The 18,389-nt window shown below is 33.7% G+C and overlaps 1 protein-coding gene and 1 pseudogene across 1 annotated transcript in view; both read left to right on the forward strand.

Moving 5' to 3' along the window:
* Atm (ATM serine/threonine kinase) overlaps nt 1-18,389 on the forward strand; it is a 152,519-nt gene that overhangs the window by 75,150 nt on the left and 58,980 nt on the right. The window contains 12 exon segments of the mRNA XM_047515806.1: nt 1,458-1,566; nt 1,568-1,627; nt 3,659-3,766; nt 3,768-3,837; nt 8,118-8,205; nt 11,206-11,218; nt 11,220-11,362; nt 13,703-13,757; nt 13,759-13,791; nt 15,835-15,923; nt 16,023-16,125; nt 16,705-16,853. Coding sequence (XP_047371762.1) covers nt 1,458-1,566; nt 1,568-1,627; nt 3,659-3,766; nt 3,768-3,837; nt 8,118-8,205; nt 11,206-11,218; nt 11,220-11,362; nt 13,703-13,757; nt 13,759-13,791; nt 15,835-15,923; nt 16,023-16,125; nt 16,705-16,853 — 1,020 coding nt within the window.
* Nucleotides 219-906, forward strand: LOC124958382 (testis-expressed protein 30-like; annotated as a pseudogene).

An 18,389-nucleotide genomic window follows, 5' to 3' on the forward strand; every position in this document is an offset into this window, starting at 1 on the left:
TTAAAAACTTCATTTATTTGAAATCAATTTTAAATCATAGAGTTGGACTGGTTTTGTACATGAGACAGATAAAGCAGAGAACCTGGTGATATGTATAAGATGTGCTGCTAGTCAGAGAATGAGGGTAGTGTGCGCCAGCGGCCGCGTTTGCATTCCCAGAGAGATATTCTTTGCTTCTCATATGTAATGCACTTTAAGTTTATTATTTAACAGTGAAAATGAGTCATACAGAGGTTAAGTTAAAAATACCTTTTGTGAAAGAAATTACTGGATGCTGTCGGTTTGGTACCTAGCAAGAACTTAACATAGGGATTAATTCTTACACATGGAGTATCAGGAGATATGAATGTTCCTCATTTGATGTCACTGGCAATCTCATCTTGCATGTCATGGCTTTTTTTTTTGCCTGAGATTTACCTGTATAGGTCTTAATATTGTACATAGAATTAAGGCATATAAAACAGTTTTGATTACCTAAAGACCTCAAGAGATATAGACTTGCAGGTGTTTCCTTGGAGGTCGTTCAGTGGGCTCAAGAGCAGCTGCTTCTATAATGTGTCATATTGAGCCAGATGATGCCAATGGTTTTGTTCAAGGTCTCATTTGTATTTCTTAGCCACTGCACCATCCAAACAACAGCTTAAACTCAGAGATAAGATTTCTTTTGTACAAAGATCCTGTACTGTTTGTGTCATGTTAGCAGATGAATGTGTGAAAAGAACTTTGGAGAAAGTGGCACAGAAAGTGCAAGCTCCCAATAAAATCCTCTGGATTGAGAAGACAAATCATTCCATGGCAGTGAAAGGACAGTCAACAAATGATGTTTTCAAGTAAATACATATAGAGATTTTGTTTTGGATCCAAGAAATCACTGAAATGGACAAGAAAAGATTGTTATTTAGTTAAAAGCCATATTATTTTGAATACAAGTACAGTTAATTTGATAAAGAACAGTATAACCTCTCAACATGCAACATATTTCAACTAATGTTCTTTACTATTGCCCTATTTTTGAAACACATTTTAATTGTGAAATTAATTCATTACAAAATGTCTTTGAAAGCGCTGTTATAGTTTGTATGAAAATAATGTACAGATATTAAAGGTGGTCTAAACATAATTTATTTTCGCTAGTATAGTTAAACTTTGGAAAAATTAAATATTTGAACTTTGTTACCAAAAAAAAAATACACACATATATATATATGCTGCTAGTGACAGGGCTGACAGTAGAATCCTATTTCCTGCTGCCTAGACCAGTAATTTTTTTTTACCATTCCACTCTGCCTCTCATATAAATAAATTTTTAATATAAAAAGGTAACTGTGCCTCTGGATTTAGTTTTAAGTACATTTATTTTATTTGGAAACCTCTTTCTAGCTAGATAGTCCTTTTACACAGGAAAGGTAAAATAATTTTCTGATTCTCTTATTTATACTTTGTGATTCTAGTTTTAGAAGTACCAGACTTGATAAAGAAAGCCCTTGGGAAAGCTTGGATGATACAAGTCTTTGGATTCCTCAAAGTGAAAATCATGACATTTGGATAAAGACATTGACTTGTACTTGTTTTGGACAGTGGGGGCTCAAAAAGTGAAGTTCTTCAATTATTAAAGCCAATGTGTGAAGTAAGAAGATTAACTAATCTAACATAATTCCTGTGGTTTTTCTTTGCTTTTCTCATTCTCCTTGACTTCAGTGTACGTGATTATGACCTGTATAGCTAAGAAAAGTATTCTGGTATTGTACCTCATCTCCATTTGTCTTCAGGCAGTGTCACCCATGATTATCTACTGTAAATGCATTAAATTAGGCATCTTTGGCCCTAATACCCCAGTAGTTTTCAGGTTTTGAGTAATAACACACTAGATGAGTTCTAAGAAGTGCCCTGAACAATTTGTTACTAATGATAATTATAATATTATTAATGGTAAGTTATTTATATTAACCAAAAGTCAGCTGTAATTTTCTTGGTTTATTTCTGTTAAGATCAGTGTCATTTATTTTATTTATTTATTTTTTTTGGCCATGCTGGGGTTTGAACCAAAGGCCTTGTGCTTTTGAGGCAAGCACCCTACCAACTGAGCTATAGCCCCAGCACCTCTGATATACTTTCTTGAGTGAGTGAAGGTTAAGGATAGCAGTTAGAATTGCTTTTTCACCTTAGAATGCACAGTACAATTCATTTCAGTAAAGAGTAAAGTTGTGTACTAAATCAAATAACAATTTTATAGTTTTCATGGGGCTGAGGTATATGTAGCTCAGTGATAGAGTCTGTGCTTCTCATGTGCAAGGTCCTGGTTTCAATCCCTAGCACCAGACTAATTTTTTTAGAGTTTTTTGTTTTTTGTTTTTTTTGGTGGGGTGGGTACTGGGTGTTGAATCCAGGGTCACTTTTCCACTGAAAAAAAGGGCTGGTGAGCCCTATTTATTTTATATTTTGAGATTAGTCTTCCTAAGTTGCCCAGCTGACCTCAAACATGTGATCATCCCGTCTCAACCTCTCAAGTTGCTGAAATTCGAGGCATGCTCACCACACCTGACTTTTTAAGAATTTCAAAATCAAATGTGTAATTCAAAACACAATAATGACTGTAAGACATAGAGGTTAACTTAATTTATAGTACTGTCAAACATGATTTAACCAAAATATGAGAACACAATATCTGACTAGGACAAATATGCACCAATTTTAAGACTTATTGGTGGGGAAATCTTTTGGTAAAGCACCTACATTAAAAGAAGTTTAAAAAGCAATCCTTGTTTTCTACTGAAAAATAGTGTCAGGGAATAAATCATCCCATTTCTGTAATGCTACAGTGTGCTTAGAGTAGTTCATCAGAGTAGTACCTTGGCATATGTACAACTTATTTCTCATTGGTGAACAAAACTAAGTTTTTTATGTTATAAACTTGAGCCAAAAGATAAATGTTCCGAACACATACACACTGATTCCTACTACCTTAAATTTTTTAGTTCCAAAATTGACTTTTTGAATTGTCTTTACTTAAAAGGGAAAAAGTGTACAATTGGTAATCTACATTCTGTCTTGTGTGTGCAGTGTTGATTAATAATAATGGGTATTGAAGTGGTGATTTACCTGTATGATGAATATGAAATGTGATGAATGCTAAAAAAAATGTTGGATACTGTTTTAATGTGCCACAACTATTAAAGCTCTTTTCTGCATTCAGGAGTATACCACAAATATTGACCTAAATTTTATACCTAGAAATTGGACTTTATTAAAAATAAAAAATTGTAGTATGACATGCTCTTCACTGAGTATAGAAAATGCACAAAAATCATATTTTCAGCTTTTCTCTTGAACTTTCATACCCTTTCCGCCCTTACATCATATCAGAGAACTGTTTCTGTTTTTAATAACACTTTCTAACTCTGAAATTATACTTAAATGTCATAATTTTATTTATAAATTAATCCTCTTTCACCAATCCTCTTGATTATGCTAATAGCTTGGACTGGAAATGAACAGTTGTAGTGTAACTAATCGATATATTTGATATAGATATACTAGCCTAGTTTTAAATATTACCTGGTACATGGTTTTTATTTATAAGTCAGCAACAGGGAATGGAAATATTAAGTAATGTGTTACTTTTACTCAAACTATTGAGTGGATGTTTTGTATGTTCTAGGTGAAAACTGACTTTTGTGAGACCGTACTTCCTTATGTGATTCATGATGTTTTACTCCAAGACACAAATGAATCATGGAGAAATCTGCTTTCTACACATGTTCAAGGATTTTTTCACCAGCTGTTTTAGAAACTTCTCACAAACAAGTCGATCCACAACCCCTGCAAATTTGGATTCAGGTATTCTGCTAAATTGTTAATGTTTGTACTATTAACTCCTCAGCTGTAAAGAAAGATAGATCTAAGTTTAAATATCATCAAGATACTTTTTGGCTTCCTTCTGTAACTCTAAATTTATTTTCTTAACTAGAGAATGAAGATAAAAAGTATACAAGTTTCTACAAAACAATGTTTGTAAAGCACTCAGGATAATTCTTAATATTTAGTACTTCTTCAGGAAGTTTTAGATACTAATAATGGTGGCAAATAATTAAATAGTTGAGTATGTCAGGCAATGTGCTTAGCACTGGTAGTACAGATGTAAACAAGACACTCCCTGTCTTGCAATGGAAAAAGCACAATAAGAACATATATTTAGATGTTATAGTAGAGATATGATGAAATTTTCATATTGTAGAGCTCTGGCCAGTGTAATTTTAAAAAGCAACTTTATTACAAAATTATACATATTTATTGTAGAAAATGAAAAGATAATAAATTACTCATTCCGTAATTTAAGATAACTACATTTAACATTTTGGAATATATTCTCCCAATATTTTAAAGCAGAAATTATATTTTATTTACTCTTATTTCCCATTTTTCTTCCATGATATGAAATGAGTATGTCTGATGTTAAGAGCTTAATAGTAGGAGAAATTCCACTAGGATTTGGGTACATATAATACATATAAGCATAATTGAAGGACTGTCATGGGTCAGTTTTTCAAACCTAAATTTTAAGAATGATACAGAGTTACAGATCTTACCTCCACTGTTAACTTCTCTTTCATATATACTATCAGTTTATTTTATGATTAAACATAAAATTAGACACAAACTTACATATTATACTATAAGACCAGTACACTTCTAATAACAATATTGATTTAATTTGCTATTTCATGGCAACTAAATGACTTTCCCCAGCCTTACTACTGTTCCTATTATTTCAGTACAGGTCGTTCTTTTTCCATTTTTATTTCTGCAGTCTTCATTTGACATGGCTCTGATGTCATTTAGAGTTCATTTTGCTAGACTTTATCTTTTATGCACTTTGTTTTCAATTGATTAATAGCAATTACAAATCTTTTGGGATGGAACTGGAAGTCATTATGTTAACTGAAATAAGTCAGACACAGACAAGTACTGCATTTTCTCACTTACGTATACAATCTAGAAAGAGTAGATCTCATAGAAGTTGAGAGTAGAATGGTGGTTACTAGAAGCTGGGCTGAGTAAGGGGAGGGAAAAATGGGGAAGATGTGGATGCTAACATACAGTTAGGAATACAAAGTTCTGGTGTTCTGAACCATAGGATCACTATCCATAATGTACTGTGTGTGCTTTTAAAAAACTAGAGGAAAGGAATATTTTCACTGTAAAAAAAAATGATAAATGTTGAAGGAGATTAAAAAATGATAAATGTTGAAGGAGATATGTTTACTCTGATTTGAACATTATTCAATAAATTCATGTATTAAAACATCAAATAGTATCTCATAAATAGGTATAATTTTATGTGTCAGTTCTAAATAAAAATAAATCTATTTGGAAAAATATAATAGACACAGTTGCCCATCCTGTGGCTCTACTAGAATATAAATTATTCATCAAAATTAAATAGAGTATTTTACTTAACTTGAGTTATCTTAGGTTTGTCAAAATGAAAGTCCTAAAGTAATATCTTTTAAGACTTTGTAAGCAATCTTCTATTTTTAATTGGAAATAAGATATAAGGGATCTACATTTATGAGTAAACCATTTGAAGTTTAAATATTATGTAATTAAAAATACTATTAGAAAAATTTTATTACATAGTTCAATTTATGCTACAACTATTCAAAAGTAAAATCATCCAGTTTTATCTGTATGGAGTGCCAATTTTTATTATCTTAAATAAAAATTTGAATACCACGTATAAAATTCTGTTATTGAGAAGGGAAATAAATATAGATTGCTATAAGATTTAAATTGTTAATCTTTTTTTTTGAGATCTGTAAATCTCACCCCCTTTACTTCCCATGTGCCATCTCAAACTCACTTGTCAAAAGATAAAATTTGCATCATCTTCATCCTTTTTGCCTGGTTACTTTTTTGTTGTGTACCTCTTTAATGAATGACACTCAGTTTCTGAAGCCAGAAACCTCTTAACATATCTCAACTGATTACCAATCCTGCCAATTCTTCATTGTAAATAACTTTATTGTGTCCCTCTTTCACTATCCTTATTGTTTTCTAGTCTGTGGTTCAGCACAATTGAAATACTTTCATAAGTTCTCCATATTCTTTCCTAATTTCAACCATCTGAGGTACTGTTAATATTCCCTAGTATGTTGTCCTTTCCTTTTTTCCTGGAGGACCATTACTTTGATTTCACATTTCACTCTTCTGCAACACTTTTCTTAATTCAGGTGAGTGTCCCTCCTGCAGGTCTTCGCAGCATTCTATACTTTCCCTCAAACCATTTCTCATCCTGTGTTGAGAATATCCAGGCTAGTCATTGAGTTCTGTGTAGTCAAAAATAGTCCATCTTTTCAATCCATATACTTACAGTCATCTGATGTTTGACAAAGGTGCCAAAAATATATCTTGGATAAAAGAGCACCTTTTACACAAATGGTGCTGAGAAAACTGGATAGCTTCTTGTAGATAAATGAAACTAGACCCCTGTATTTCACCCTGTATAAAAACTTAAAATGGATCAAAGATTTACTCAGGAGACCAGAAACTGTACAACTGCTAAAAGAAAACATAGGGTCAGTACTCCGCATCATAAAGGTGCTAGCAATGACTTCCTTAACAAGACCCCCAAAAGCACAAGAAATACAACCAAGAATCAATAAGTGGGATGACATAAGGACTAAAAGGCTTCTGCACAGCAAAGGAAACGATTAAGAGTGAAGAGACAGCTTACTGAGGGGGAGAAAATCCTGGCCAGCTACCCCTCTGATAGGGGATTGATGTTCAGAATACACAAAGAACTAAAAAAAAATTAACATCAGAAAAACAAATAACCCAATCCAAAATGGACAAAAGAACTAAACAGAAACTTCTCAAGAGGAGAAACACTAATGGCCATCAAAAACACAAAAAAATGCTCAACATTGTAGCAATTAGAGAAATGCAAGTCAAAACTCCACTAATATTTCACCTCACTCCCATCAGAATGGCAATGATTAAGAATATAAAGAACCATAAATGGTAGTGAGGTGGGCAGAGGGGGTGGGGGAGATACACCTGTACATCACTGGTAGAACTGCAGACTAGGTACAACCACTCTGGAAAGAAGTATGGGAGATTCCACAAAAAACCTGGAATGGAACCGCCGTATGACCCAGCTATCCCACTCCTTGGTATTTTCCCGGACGTTCTAAAATCAGCATACTATAGCAATACAGCCACCTCAATGTTTATAGCAGCACAATTCACAATAGCTAAATTATGCTGTCAACCCAGATGCCCATCGATAGATGAATGGATTGAGAAATTGCAGTGTATCTATACAGTGGAGTTCCACTCAGCCATAAAAAAGAATGAAATTATGGTTTTTGCCAGTAAATGGATGGAAATGGAGAATATCATGCCAAATGAAATTAGCCAAACTCAGAAACTCAAAGGTTGAATGTTTTCTCTCATATGCAGAAGCTAGAGTAAAATAAAGGAAAGGAGGAGGGAAGGGTAGGATAACATAAAGGTAAAGGGATGATCAGTAATGTAGAAGGAGATTGAGAGGCAGAGTGAAGGGATGAATATGGAGAGGTAATACAGAATGAATTTTAAATCATTTGCAGATTACAAATATACCACTGGGAACTTCACTTTTATGCATAGGTAGAAAGAACCAATGGAATATAAATAAATAGAGAAGTGGAAAGAAGTCTAGTAGAGCAGAAGAGGGAGAAGGAGAGAAGGGAGGGAAAAAGGGGAAGTATGAACTAAAATCACATTTGATACGCAGATGAATTTGTCAGGATGAACCCAACTATTATGTATAGCTGTAAAACTCATAAGGAAAAAATAGTCTGTCTTATTGACAGTTGCATACTGAACACCTAGCTTACAAAAGCTCTTGATTTTATTGAAGCAGTGAATTGGTACCTTTTCAGAGAGAAAATGTAAATTTCACTGTAAAAATCTCAGTTATATTAATCATTGTTTTTTAAAGAGAAAAATGCCATTAAATTCCATTTATTTATTCATATTTATTAAGAACGAATTTTGTATTAGGTACTGTACTGTGTAAAGTGAGACAAAGACACAACCAAGTCTGAGAAGAGATTTCTTTCTTTCTTTGTTAGAATCAGAACCCTTTTTCCGATGCTCTTTGGATAAAAAATCACAAAGAACAATGCTAGCTGTTGTAGACTACATGAGACGACAGAAGAGGTAATGTAATGACTATTGCTTCTTGAGTTTAGGGATTTAGAAATCGAATTTGTTACTGGTGGCCAAATTTTAACCTAATGATTTTAGGTGAAGCTGTTGGAGAACATTATATGTAATTGGTTCCTTGTAATAATCCATATTCAGGATGATTCTTTGGTTAAATCAGTGTCAGAAACTCTCAGTCCCAGTGATACCAGTAATGGTCTTGTCTTTGCTATATCATGCAGCCTCTTGGGCTTTAGTTTATTCATCTACAGAGATAGGGGAAAGGAGCAAGTGATTTTACCAGGTTACTTTTAATTATGTTGCCCCACTTTATTTATTTTCCATTTCTGGGGATTGAATCCAGGGGTGCTGTACCTTGGAACTACATCCCAGCCCTTTTTATTTTTTATTTTGAGACAGGATCTCACTAAGTTGTCCAGACTGACCTTGAACTTGTGAAGTCCTGCCTGTGTCCTAAGTAGCTGGGATTACAGGTGTGCACCAATTATGTTGTGCTCCTTTTAACTTTTCCCATTTCTTTAGTCTTTAGAAGTAGCTAATGTTGTATTAATGTCTCTTATATATCTATCGTAAGATATAAGTTCCTTTACTGTAAGCCATAGTCTGTAGTAACACTTTGGGAGAACAGAGTTTATTTTCCTGATAGGTGCAAATTATTTAACCTATACTTATAAAGTATCTTTGTTCCTGTTATTTCTCATGAGGAGTGTGTTTGTGTGTTTGTGTGTGTTACTGTGGTTTGAACCCAGTGGTGCTCTTCCACTGAGGTACATCCTCAATCCTTTTGATTTTTATTTTGAGGCAAGGTTTTACTAAGTTGCCCAGGTTGACTTTGAACTTTGCAGTCTTCTTGCCTCTACCTCCTGAGTGCTGGGATCATCCTCATGTGCCATCACACCTGGCTTCATGAGATTTTAAAGAGAATATAACAATTGCTAGGATTGACCAAAACTCTGAAGAAATAATACAGTGGGTCTATACAATCACCCCTAACTTTGAATGGTTCTGTTGATGATTTTTCAGTTTGACAGTGGTTTGAAAGTAGTAGCATCTAGACAAAACCTTACTTTGAATTTTGATCTTACTCTAGTCTAGTGATAATATAGCTTGATCCTCTTGTGAAGCTGTCATGAGGGTGTCAGCAATGCAATCACGAAGGTGAACCATTGATACTCCACAGTGTTTTGTTGCTAAGCTATGATGTTCAGTAGGTTGGCTGTATTCAGTGCATTTTACTTAACAATATTTTCAAATTATGATGGGCTTAATAGGGCATAACTACTGTAAGTCAAGGAGAATCTGTAATTTGAATATGTAGGAATTGATGTCTCATGAGTGTGTATGGTGGTATGACTGGTTGGTAAGGAGTTGGGGGGAATTATAAAAGAATAGAACAGTTTTGTTTTTGTTTTTTGGTTTTTTTTTTTGGGTGCTGGGGATCGAACCCAGGGCCTTGTGCTTATAAGGCAAGTACTCTACCGACTGAGCTATCTTCCCCAGCCCCTAGAACAGTTTTTAGAACAAAATGCATTTACGTCTTAAAAAAGAATTAGTCTTTATTTCCTTTATACCATTCTGCTCTACTCATGGAAAAAAGAAGTGTTTTAACTTTTGGTGGTCTTCAATTCTGTTAAGAAAGTGACTGATTTGCTTTATTGTTTTGTACCAGATTCTTTTCTGAGAAAACCCATTCAAAACTTTAACTGTAGGTAGGAGCATTGTGGTGCTGGGAGGCAGTTCCACCTTGAAGTCATTCATTTCAGATTTATCAAAGTGAAATGTGTTGATGTTGGCAGGACTTGAGAAGATAAAAATTCTTCCTTTTTAGTATATTTTATTTTAAATTGACATATAGCAATTGTACAAGATAAAAATCCTTAATATCAGTTCTAATTCTCAGTAAGATCTTTTCAAAAGATTGTTGAGAAAATGTGAACGGGACATAGAAAAAAACAATAAGGACCCGAGCTCAAGTTGAAGTCTGATACTTACAAGCTTTGTGATCTGTACAATTATTTGGTGTCTTTGAACCTGTTTATCATCTTTAAAATCAGGCTAATGTCTACCTTGACCTGGGGGTTGGTTTGTGGTAATTAAAATAGATAAGGTATGTAATAACATACCTGACATTAAAAATAGCCAGCAGCTTTCTTCAGTGGTCAGATTGACTTCTCAGAAATACCAACTGCAGTTAAGGAGTTGTGTAGAAAACAGTTTATTCCTTAGTTTTACAAGTGTTATATAATCATTTCAACTGCTCTCTGATGTATTATTTTTTTGGGGATTTATAAATGAGGAAAATAGGAAACTGAGGCTGAAGGAGTTAAGTTGCTGAAGATCATACAACTAGTACTGGGTGCTACAGCTTTCTTTTTACCTAACTCTGTGCTCTTCCAAAGCCAGTGCTCTTAACCACTACTTTGTCATATCTCTATGTTAGTTTTGTAAAATATACTATTCTGTTGTCCCAGTTCTCATCTGCTTTTACTACCATGGGAGATTTTTATTAAATAACTCACCTTATGCAGTAAACTAAAGAGAAAATGACTGCAGTAGGAAAGATTGTAATTGTGTCTTAAGAGAGACAGAATAATTTCATTAAATTATCTATATTAAAGGATATGTGTGTGTGTGTGTGTGTGTGTGCATGTGCACACATGTGCATTACCAGCTGTTCTATACTGCCTATTCTTAGCTAATGCGCATGTATTTTTTGGTGAAGGGAAGGCATGAAGTTCAGATTTGTATGGGATGATGGGTTATAGCTTTCAGCATCTTCTCCGAGGGGTTTGTGATCCAGAAAGATTAAGAAACTAGAGTCTCCATGCCATCTTAGAATGCTTATAACTATTTATTAGGGAATATGGTTTTCAGGTATTTGAATGTAATTTTCTGTGTAACTAGCAGCTACTCCCAGTGTGTTATACTATATCATTGTGCTTTTCTTTAATGTTGAAGTTTAAAAAATGGATAACATGGTTAATATTTCTTTAGACCTTCAGCAGGAAACAGTGTTTGATGATGCATTCTGGCTGGATTTGAATTATCTGGAGGTTGCCAAAGTAGCTCAGTCTTGTGCTGCTCACTTTACAGCATTGCTCTATGCAGAAATCTATGCAGATAAGAAGAGCATGGATGATCAAGAGAAAAGGTAATTCATTTTAGAAGTTTTGGTTTTTAAACTTGATGTTGACATTGTTTCAATAAAGATATATAGTAAAGATTTATTTTGGTGCCTGTCCTCATTTAAAAGACATTTTAGGTAGAAATTTCTGTTTTAAAGTGAAAATTATACAGATAGTAAACTTTGGGAAGTCAGAGGCCATTTTTATTTTTCTCTGTATTTCCCTAATCAGCTAGCATTGAGAACGTAATATAATTGATCAATAAATATTTTTCAAATGATTGAATTTATCCCTAATTTCAGTTATGTTAGATTTGCCACTAATCCCTTAACTATTCAGTATCTATTTTACTTTTGAGTATAGAGTAATATGACTCTTTTCTGTGACCAAAGAAATTTCGTGTCTGTGTTATCTGTCCGTATTTCTACTAACTTTATGAGAGCTCTCATGAGAATCTCATAAATACAGTCCTAGATCATGGTGAAAAGTAGCCAATAAAGTGGGAGAATAAAAATGCACGCTTTATTATCCCAACTGCTCTCCTTAAATCTTTGTTTATGTGAAATAACCTAGTGTTTACTTTTACATTTAGCCTCACTTTATCACCAGTCATCCATATTAAGAAGTGGAAATAGCTAAGAGGTATTGTGTTGACATGGTTATCATTCTTGCTACCAATAATTTTTACTTTAGATTGTCAGTAAGCTAGTAGTGTACTTTTAATACTAAGGAAAACCAGGAACCAGAATTCAGATCCTAGTTCAAATGTAATTAACTTAGTAGACGTGGACCAATTTCTTAACTTGTTGTTTGATATTTAATTTATGCTTTTTAGTTGAAAACACACAATATGTGGACACTGTGTATACTATGTAATAGATATTTTCATGATCACTATAAACTTATGAAGACAGGCATGTTGTCCTTTAGGTAATGAGTAAGAAATGGATTGCTGTCTATTCTTAAGAGTATTACCAATTTTAGTAGAGTCTGCATACTTGGTAGTAGTGATTACACTTTGAATGTGTTTTAGTTTCTTGGTCCTGCAGAATAGTATTTCTACCAATCAGGAATGAACAAGTTATCCCTTCTAGGAGTATAAATACACCTATTAGTCTGATGGTAAGTGATTGTATGGAATATAGCAGACTTTTGCAGAATTGCTCATTTCTGGTTTTTAGTAGTGCTAGGGAATTGAATCCAGAGTTTTGCACTTACTGGGCAAGTACTCTTGCAACAGGGCTATATCCTCAGCCCCATGTTGCATGTGTTAAAGCAGGTTGCCTAGGTTATTTTGGTTACCATTAGGAGAGGTTTACTATTGGCTTTGACAGTCTGTTTTTAGTCCCCAGAGGTCTGATGGGAAGAGGAAGTAAAAGAGATGAAGTGTATAGAGGTTAAGAGATGTTAGTTTTCTTCAATGACTCTGTTAGGTGAACTGAAGCTTTGTAAATCTAAAGTGGCCAAGAGTATATTTGTACATAAAATACAGATTAACACTTTACCAGTGCTGTCAGGTCAAGAAAATTAATTGCTCTCTCAAATATCCTATTTGGACTGTTTAATAACAAAGTTCCTCATACTTAGTATTCTGGATACAGGTAAAGTTTTTTTTTAATATTTTTTAGTTGTAGATGGACATAATGCCTTTATTCTACTTATTTTTTTTTTATGTGATGCTGAGGATTGAACCCAGTGCCTCACACGTACTAGGCGAGCATATTACCACTGAACCAGAACCCCAGCCCCTGGGTAAAGTTTTTTTTAACTTGCTCCTGAAAAAGTGTGGGATTTCATTGATAGTGTCCCTAATTTCTTGAGGAAGAAACTCCACCAAACAAAATTTTGACAACAGATATTACTTCACAGCTTCAGTCATCTTAATAGTCTTAAATTTAACTTACTATTTTGGTAGTAAGGGTTTAAGTAGCATTTCAGATTTCTTAATTTTTATCAATTCATCAGTGTTAAATTGTGTCTCATTGTGGTCTTAATTTGTATGTCTGTGATTGTTAATTAAGTTGAAACTTTAGGTAAAACCACTAACAGAATATTTAAGAACTGATTTGGGGACATCTCTATTTTTAAACAGGTTTGTTCCTTTATAAATAAGTGTGATTTGGCATATAACTTTCCCAAACATGATGATTTTATTAAATGTAATTATCATCCATGGAATTAACATTCACAAATTTCTTTTCAGTTCTAGGTATAAACAATAATCTCTTTTAAAGTATAAATGGTTTGTTAGTTTTTTTCCCACCTCCATTAGTTTTTTTTTTCCCTGTCCAAGTCTATGGTTTCTGTATTCAGAAGCCTCCAAGTAGTATGTTCTCATTAAAAGAGGTACTTCTTTTGATAAGCAGAAGTCTTACTTTTGAAGAAGGAAGCCAAAGTACAACTATTTCTAGTTTGAGTGAAAAAAAGCAAAGAAGAAACTGGAATAAGTTTACAGGTAAATATTAGAGATTGTAATGTTTATAGCAATGTTTAATCTTGTATTTTATTATTTTTTATAGTGATGTCATTTGATTGTAAACAGAAGTTATTCTTTGAGCAGATAATCATCTCTATACATCATGGTTTTGAAGTTAAGGTCTTCAAGTAGACTGACCTGAAATCTAATCCTGACTCTGCCACTTAGTTATAGATTCTTGTACAAATTACTTAACCTTTCTGACCTTGAGTTCCCTTATCTAAAAGATGGAAGTAAAACCACCCAACTCATTGGGTGAGTTTTTATTGTGTTTTTTTTGCCATAGTACCCTGTTCATTTTCTGTATATCACTTGTAGTTTATAATGTATATATAAAATTATAATTTAATATATAATGCATATATATGTACTTGTTCATTGTCACGTTTCGTAAAATCTACTTTCAAATTGACCCACCACAGTGTCTCTTAGTCTCACTAACTTGCCGTGGTCAACTCACTCTTACAACAATTTGAGCCTCTCTAGCTTGCTTAAACTTTTTATCTTCACTTTTCTGCCTCTGCTTTCAGCTAGCCTCCTACTTATTGGAGAAAATAGTTGGTATAGATAGGAAACCCACCATCAAACATTTAAATCTCCCTGCATGTTCCCTTGTCATAACCATCTTTCTTATTAAACTAGAGAAATAATTTCTCCCTTTATCTAGTGCTAATCCTTCTTCCTGTACTTTTTATTTATCTGCTCTTTCTCAGAAACTTTATTTTTAATATGCTGGGCTGTCTCTGAACTATATTCTAAACATTTTCAAACCTCTACTGTTAAATATTTCTCTCACAAATACAAAATACCTTCCCTCTTCCTGGTATGCTCTTCTAGGTGTGTGTGTGTCTCTCTCTCTGTCTTTCTGTTCTCTCTCTCTCTCTGTCTCTCTCTCTCTCTCTTTCTTCCTTCCCGCCTTCACAACCAAACTTTTTGAAGTTGTCTATATTTGCTGTCTCCATTTCTTTCCTTCCACTCATTCCTCAGAAATAGCACTTGCTAATATCTTCAGTAAACTTCATGTTGCCAAGTCTGGTGTTAATCTTTCATTGCTCTTTTTCCTTAACTCTTCATACTATCAGTTATGCAAGGCTTTTCCATTGACTTTTTGGAGTATCTTCTCTGTATCAGGCATTGTGCTAGGCTTGGGTAATGAATGTTTCAACTCTGAGGACTTGACTTCATGTTTATGAATAATAACGGTTGGATTCATATTATGAGACTACGCCAATATTGACAAATTCGAATTCAGTAAATACTTCCCAGAGTAGGACATAAAGGCAGTTAAATTGGTTGATTAATTTTCTATGCAAAACAGCTTCTTTTTCTATTTTCATTTTTATTTTACTGGTAGTGTTTTAAATAGAATCAGTCTTTCTTGTGTAAATTTTATAGCAAAAATTTGAGTAAATCAAACAATTCTTAATCCATATCACATTTTACAAACTGTGATATAGTTTTGGGTGTTTTTTATTAAAGAAAAACTCATGAATTTTATCCTTACCAATTTCAGTTTCAAGAGTTCAACTTTGTGGAGCTTCATTTTTATGCATATAATTTTATCTATTGACAGGATGGGTTTTTTTTTCTGTTTATTTTTGCATCAGATAAAGCTTGCTAGGTTGGTATTTATTATCTAATTCAAAAAATTTTGATCCATTCTTCTAAGGTAGATAATGATAATTTCGTCATCTAGGACCAGCCTGCTGTGGTGTCAGTCTACATCTGTAGTATATATTTGTTTTGTTGTTGTCGTTGTAGAAGGACAGTATGCCTTTATTTGTTTTGTTTTATTTTATGTGGTACTGAGGATTGAACCCAGTGCCTCACATGCTAGGCAGGAGCTCTGCCACTGAACTACAGCCCCAGCCCTACAGTATATATTTGAATATCATTTTATTTTACTTTTATAGTGCAACATTTAGAGTTGAGAATTATGTGTTGATAATAATGCAATTTAAAGTTTCCTAAGTTTATGAAGTGACTTTTCCCATCTTGTTTTTGTTGTATTTCTGTTTTAAGGATCTTCTGTTAGAAATCTACAGAAGTATAGGAGAGCCAGATAGTCTGTATGGCTGTGGTGGAGGGAAAATGTTACAACCCCTTACTAGGTAAATCACATTTTTCTATATAATGGTATAGTAATTTTGTCCATGAAGGAGTTCTGTGCACATAGAACCAAGAGCTATTTTTACAACTGTTTCTTGTAGACTACGAACATATGAACATGAAGCGATGTGGGAGAAAGCCTTAGTAACATATGACCTTGAGACAACAATCTCCTCAGCAACTCGCCAGGCAGGAATAATTCAGGTATATTTTTTTCTTGGATTTTTAAAAATGCCACTAGTACAGTGCTAATAGAATTTCATAAGTCAGTGGAATATTTTCACAGCCAGATGAACTCAAGAGATGAGATTGGAAGTTACCTGTTTTATATAGGCTTTGGGCTAAAAACTGAGGAATACACAGGAAAGCCAGGTAGGTCATTAACTTAAAAGATAGTTTAGGTTTGTTAATCATAATTTTTGTTAGCTAACAAAAGACATTCCTTGAGTGTGTACATTTGCCAGGTAGTATACATAGGGCCTCACATGGAAAATTCCATGTATACTATTTCTCATAGTTTGCATTGGAATTGGTTTCATTCTGAAGCAGTCACTTCTATTATTGAGTAATTTAGTCAATGATTGGCTCTTTAGTCATTCTTCCATTAATATTAGAACCCTATGAGTTCAATTTTAGTGTTTTGGGGGAAACATACTAAGCAGCATTTTGGGACTGTAAGTATATCATTTAAGTTTTTTGGAGTTAGTTTTATGTTTGTTAATTTTTTATTTTTCTAGTTTTCTGTTGAGATCTTTCATTAATTAAAAAAAAATTTCCATTTAGGCTTTACAGAATTTGGGACTCTGCCATATTCTTTCCATCTACTTAAAAGGGTTAGATCATGAAAATGAAGAGTGGTGTGCTGAACTACAGGAACTTCATTACCAAGCAGCATGGAGGAATATGCAGTGGGACCATTACGATTCTTTTAAGTAAGAAAAAATCCAACTTTAAAAAAAAAAAAAATTGCCTCTTTTCTAGTTCTAAATAACTTTTTATTTTATTCTACCAATGTAACAGGAGTTGTATTTTCTGTATTTTATAGATTCTCCAAGCTATGCATTCCTAAATAAGATAGCAACAAACAGTAAACAAAACTAGACCTGAACTTCCCTTTTTTTTTTTTTTCCATTAGCACAACTCCACCCCTCTCCTCAAATATTTTGGGAAATAGAAATATCAAGGTATTTTTTTTTTTTTTTTTTTTTTTTTTGGGTGCTGGGGATCGATCCCAGGGCCTTGTGCTTACAAGGCAAGCACTCTACTGACTGAGCTATCTCCCCAGCCCTATCAAAGGTATTTTTAAAAATATTTTTTAGTGTCAGTGGACTTTTATTTTATTTATTTATTTATATGTGGTGCTGAGGTTTGAACCCAGTGCCTCACACATGCTAGGCAAGTGCTCTACAACTGAGCCACAGCCCCAGCCCCTCAAAGATATTTTCTTATGAGAATTCGTTGACTCACTTTTCTTGGATTGAGGAATCCAAAGAAAGGTATAGGTATTTCTCTTTTCACTCGCTGCTACAAACATTTTAATCATATAGTACTTGTATTGGCTGGATGGTATACAAAGGACCAATTATCTTTATGAATTTTTTTTATTAAAAGATGCTTAATCACTTATCTAGGAACATAATATTTATCACTTGTGTGTCGGGTCACCATATTTTTTATTTTATTTATTATTATTTTTGAACCCATGGGCACTTTACCACTGAGCTACATCCCCAGCCCTTTTTCTTTCTTTCTTATTTTTTGAGACAGGGTCTCACTAAGCTCCTTAGAGCCTTGCTTAGTTGCAGATACTGACCTTGAACTTGCAATCCTCCTGTCTCAGCCTCCTGAGTCGCTGGGATTACAGGCAAGCACCTCCACACCTAGCACCATATTTTTAAAATTATAAACCAACGACTAATCTAATAAAGGATTTCACATTTATATAACGTAGACACTAAAAATGAAATCATATTTAATTGCATATTAAATTTAATAATTTAATTAGAATGATTTTCAGATTTCAAACTGTAAGATTACTATAAAATTCTGGAGATTTGCTCTCAAATGTTTTAAACATTTTGCAGTATAAAAGTTGGGTCCTGCTTGTGTCAGTATATGCCACTCTCTCATTTGCCATCTTTCAGCCACAAAGGTCTTCTCTGTGTTTTTTGATCAATCCATGATATTCTCACAGGAAGGCCTTACAGATATATATTCTGCTTTTCTCCATGTGGGTGGCAGTTTCTTGTCATTCTGTCTTTGGTTTAGTAATGCTGTATCTTCAGATAGACCTTTTTTTGACTACCCTTTCTAAAGTAGCCACTTGATCATGCTCAGTTATTTTTTTTTTAAATCTTATTTTAATTCTCAGCTTGTTGTTTGTCACTGTCTGCTATTATTCTTATTTACTGTCCAAACCAAACATAAGCTCTGTGGGAATGGGCCCTGATCTGTTTGCCAATGATTTC

Source organism: Sciurus carolinensis, chromosome 11 (assembly GCF_902686445.1).
Source record: "Sciurus carolinensis chromosome 11, mSciCar1.2, whole genome shotgun sequence".
NCBI lineage: Eukaryota > Metazoa > Chordata > Mammalia > Rodentia > Sciuridae > Sciurus > Sciurus carolinensis.